Source organism: Mus musculus, chromosome 18 (genome assembly GCF_000001635.26).
Source record: "Mus musculus strain C57BL/6J chromosome 18, GRCm38.p6 C57BL/6J".
Classification (NCBI taxonomy): Eukaryota; Metazoa; Chordata; class Mammalia; order Rodentia; family Muridae; genus Mus; species Mus musculus.
The window spans coordinates 50,127,530-50,132,500 of record NC_000084.6 but is presented as its reverse complement, the minus strand read 5'-3'; the positions used below and the strand labels follow the sequence as shown (position 1 = coordinate 50,132,500).

Here is a 4,971-nt window from a genome sequence, read left to right as displayed (position 1 = left end):
TTTGTTTTTGTTTTTGTTTAATTCTAAGGAAGAGCAAGGTGCTCTTAGGCAGGAAAAATGCCTTGCTTGGTCCACAAAGTTCCCAGGAAAGTCACAGATGAAAAAAAAAAGGGTTAAATAAATAAATCAATGGGAAAAAGAAAAAGAAAAGAGGGCAATGGCCTTCAAAAAGATCAGCTGTGTCAAGTCCGGTGTGGTGACACACACCTGTAACAGGAGTATTTGGGAGGTTGAGGCAGAAAGACTGCAGGGGAATGCCAGCCAGGGTTAATAACAAATCCCAGGACAGGCTAGGCTACAAAGAACAGTCTCAAAATTAAAAGTGTGTGTGTGTGTGTGTGTGTGTGTGTGTGTGTCTGTCTGTCTGTCTGTCTGTCTGTCTGTCTACCTGTCTATCCATCTGTACCTTCACAAAGACTGGATCCTGCCCTTTAACACCTAACTTAAACCATCTTTCCTGCCAGGCTGAGCAATTAATTATCTTAATTTAGACTCCTTGAACTTTCAACTAGGACTTGTCGCAATAGCAGAGCAGCCAAGGCAATCATAAATAGACATACTGTCTTTGTATCTCTGACCTCTTTGAACTCAAGCCCTTATCATCTGAATATAACATATTCAGAGGTGATAGGAAAACAAGATGCACAGACTCATATATCACTGCAGTGCATTTCCTTTAGTGCTCTGAGGAAGAGCCTGACTGGCGAGCCCAAGCTTCCCTGCTCTGAAATTATTTATGAAATAAGATTTGAAATTTGAGGTGGGTGGGAGGTGTCTCTGCAATGTCGTTTGGTTGGCTTGTTGTTCTGGAGGCTTTGTTTGGTTCCAGGATGTGGTCCATGTACTGTTTGCTTGTTTGGTTTGGTTTGGTTTGGTTTGGTTTGGTTTGGTTTGGTTTGGTTTTTAAGAGGCGTTCTCATGTAGCTTAGGCTTGCTCTGAACACACTGTGTATAGCCAAGGCTGGCCTTGAACTTTTGATCCTCCTGTCTCCATGTCATAAGTGCTAGGATTACAAATATCCCCATGGCCCCTGGCTTGAAAGAAGTTATATATTTTCATGTCTTAGTTTTTTGGGTTTTTTTTTGTTTGTTTGTTTTTACTAAGGGGGTAGGGAGCCTCTCATATAGCCCCTCAAAAAAAAAAAAAAAAAAAAAAAAAAAAAAAAAAAACCAAGCAAAAAAACAAAAAGCAACAACAACAAACACCATGTCAGCAATGTACCCAATGAATAAAATGCCTTCTTTGCACAAGGAAATACTCTTCAGTCCTTTAGGAGTTAGGAAAGATTGAACAAGTTCTGTGTAAACTCAAAAAGAGAGTAGGATTTACATAACAAACAGGCTAAGGGTAAACTACTGAGAACTCAATAGCACATGAAGAGAAAGCAGTATCGGTGTGCGCCTTCAGACCTGCACACAAGCATCCTCAAGAGGACCTGACAATAAGAAATACGCAGCCTCGCTAAATATTATAGTGTCCAAACTTAGGAAGCCACTGCTAGCCAACAGTCTTATCCTCAGAATATGCTATAAAATATCGTGAGGCCCGAGCACTGCCCTGCATACACCCCTGTTCTACCACCCAGTCATTCCCAACCGTGGACAAAGTGGTTCCTGTACCCACACCGACTCCCAAACACATGATACTAATCTTAACGATGCAGATGGCTGAATCCTTCCATATTCTTCAACGCTGCAGCTTTCAATAACCCTTGACCCCCACCATGGAATTAACATATAATCGACTCCACCATTCGTTTGAAGTTTTAAAAAACTTTCCATTGAAATAGTTCTTTTAAAAAATTTTTAAAAAGTAACTAATAGTTATGGCTTCCTGGCTCCAAACTTCAACTATTTCCTTTTTTTACCAAGGCCCTAACCAGGAGCTTCTCATTTAATCTCCCACGTCAGCAGATAAGCTTGTTCCTCAAAGAGTAACCGCCTACCAGACTAAAGTCAACAATGAATTCCATACAATGAATATTTATACCACTTTATCAATTCTTTTACATGAGAAAGTCTATAGAAGTAATTTACTTCAGAAAGTGACGTAAGCCAGGCATGGTGGCGAACACCTGTAATCTCAACAACCCAGGGCTAAAAAAGATTCTGTCTTAAAAATAAATAAATAAATAAATAAATAAAAAGCCAATCTTTATAAAGGAAAAAAAGGTAGCCTTGAACTAAAAAAAATATATATTTCTGACAGAAATAAAAACTATGAAATGAAATCTTAATTGCACCAGAAGGACAGAGGGTACTTGTGAAAACTGTATTTTTGCTAACAGCTACTGGTTTAAAAGTAAGACACAACAACTTACCAATGACTAATGCTCCTCTTTCTGCAAACGCCAGGGCGTAAGCTCGGCCCAATCCTAATGAGAAACAAGGGAAACAGAAAGTTGAAAGACCTCAGCATGATTATTTGAGCCCATGAAGCCTGGTCCCCATTTGAAAGTAATAAGTCAACAATTCGTTACAGTAGGAGAAGATGGTACCTCCGGTGGTACTCTCAACATCCTCTCCACTCAGACCCTCTTCTGTCTGCAGAAGTTAAACAAGTTAAAGCCATGTTTTCCCACCCGTTTCCTACCATTCCCTGGGCTGCTAGAACACCGCATGTGAACTGGGGTCCACCACTACGCGCAATCAGGACATGTTAGAGGCAGAAGTGGGAGGGTATCGCCTTACCCGGGCTCTAGCGCTTGCTGCTCACGCAGCTGCTTCTCTTCAAATACCCATATTTTAAAACAGAGCCCCAAGAGGCAACTTCTTAACCTGGTCTCCTAATCAGTGCACGGCAGTCCCCTTACCTCAGGACCCTAATGATCTAGGGTACTTGGACTCTGGCAGAGATCCGATGACTGCTCAAAGGTGTGACTTCCAAAGCCCCGCCTGAAACCCGAATCTCTCTTATTCTAAAAGGTCTAGTGATTTCTATAGCCTGCGCTGAACCTCAAATGTGCAGCTGTCAACTGCAAATCACTTCAACTCTGAATCTATGACACTGGCAAGGAGTGAGGATGTTTGGGGAACTGACCTGTGAAGTTAACAGCCAAGGGTGGAAGATTTTACTCTGGCTTAAACTCTTTTTAATTTTTTTCTTCAGTTTTAGTTGACACATTTCATTGCTAGATGAGGAAGCTTAATAGAAAACTTATATTTTAAGATAAACTGATAAATATACAAATAAATATACAAATGGACGGAGGAAGATCAGGAGTTAAAAGCCAGTTTGGGCAAGACCCTGTCGAAATAGTAACAAGATCAAAGGATTAATTCAATACCCTGAAAACTGAGGGTAGAGGTTATTCACTGCTGTGGAACTAATGAAGACATTTCATTGCAAAGCATCTACCTGAATGTGAGTTTTTTGTCTTTTGGGGTTTTTTTGTTTTTGTTTTTTCATTTTCTGTCCTTTAAAATTAGTATTGCTTCAATTACAATTCTCTATCTCTGAAACAAAAGACATGCAGAAATAAAAGACAGGCAACTTTCCCACTGGCTGGCACACTTCAGAAATACCTTTGCTCTCAAGTTCTCTCTCCCTATCTTATCCCTGTACCATCTCTCACCTTTCACACACACACACACACACACACACACACACACACACACAGAGTGTGTGACCTTTGCCACAATTCCAGTGAACTTTGGTGTGTGGCCCTCTCAAAAACTTGAATCATGGGGCAAACAAACACTCAGCGACTGACTATTCAAAGTCAAGGAGCTGGCAAGTCAATTCCTCGGGTGGGACGCCAGGCCCCAGAAGTTCTTTTAAGCTCATGTGTGACTTGACAGAGGCCTAAGCGGTCAAAGGCAGCAAAAGTCACATCCATAGCCACACACTAGAGAGAGAGGACGAACTTTACTCAGCTGTGCACCCTGCAAGCCTGCTGACATCTCCCGGGGGAAAGACGTGGGCCTTATAAGCTCCCTCCGGGCATGGGACCCGGAGCACCTGCCGGCGTGCCCAATGCCCCTCCGTGCCTGGCCCACGCCCGTCCCTCCCGATCCAGCACCAGCTCCACATCCCGCAGCTGCGCGCCACAGTCCCTCTATCCGGATCGCTGGCCCAGCGCGAGGCTCACCTCCCCCGGCGCCGGTGACCAAGACCACACGCCCGTCGAACCTCAGCGGCGAAGCCATGAGTCTAGCCTGCACCACGCACACACTGGCAGCGTCCCGAGTACTGCTCGGCAAGACCGGGACAGCGGGCGGGGAGAGGAGGGGCGGCACACAAACAAGTGACCTGCCGGTCTCGGGAAACTGGCGCCGGTGGTTCCAAGTGCGCCTGCGTGGGACTGGCTTGGCATCATGGGAAATGTAGTCCAGTACGAGTCTCCTTGGTGGAGAAAAATCTGTCCAAGAGAATTGCCTTGGAAGTTCTTTCAGAAGAGAGCTTTGCCAAGGTCCGTGTGATTAAATGGCTTATTACTTACTCTACTTTCATATATTTCCCTACAGCTTCAGCATTCATTCAATGTGTTCTAAGTTCAGCCATTGCCCTAGATGAATAGCGCTTGGCTTCCGTTCTAGAGGGGTGTTTTGACATAGCTTCTAAAAAAGAAAGTTATCTGTCACAGTGATCAAGACTTCTCAGAGTGTATCCGCTGGATCTACTATGTGAAAATCACCCTGAAATTGTCAAAATGCAGAATCCTGCATCCCCATCCCCACAACTGCCTTCCCCAGACATAGTGGACAAAACAAAAAACAAAACTAAACAAACAAAAAGTGCTGCTAAATGAGTTTAGTATTCACGTGTTGGGAACACCCAGAGAGTGTCAGTCATTCATTCAACAAACATTGAGCAGCCAGGTCTTAGAAACAAACTTACAGAGAACAAAGGGAGGTATTGAAGCTATTAATAGTGTGGTGCCTAGCTTTCAATAGCATTGCAGCCTGACAGGACTTGTGAAAAAAGTGTGCAAGTGTACCAATGGACGGTGGCAAGATATAGGAACACTA

General features: G+C 43.5%; 1 protein-coding gene across 1 annotated transcript in view; it reads right to left on the bottom strand.

The window, feature by feature from the left end:
* The window catches only part of Hsd17b4 (hydroxysteroid (17-beta) dehydrogenase 4), a 68,070-nt gene extending 63,770 nt beyond the window's left edge, over positions 1–4,300 (bottom strand). The window contains exons 1-2 of the mRNA NM_008292.4: positions 4,092–4,300; positions 2,322–2,375 (exon numbers count right to left, since the gene is read on the bottom strand). Of these exons, the coding sequence (NP_032318.2) occupies positions 2,322–2,375; positions 4,092–4,149 (112 nt within the window). The 5' untranslated portion in view covers positions 4,150–4,300. The remainder of the gene's footprint in view (positions 1–2,321; positions 2,376–4,091) is intronic.
* Between the last annotated feature and the right edge of the window lie 671 nt (positions 4,301–4,971).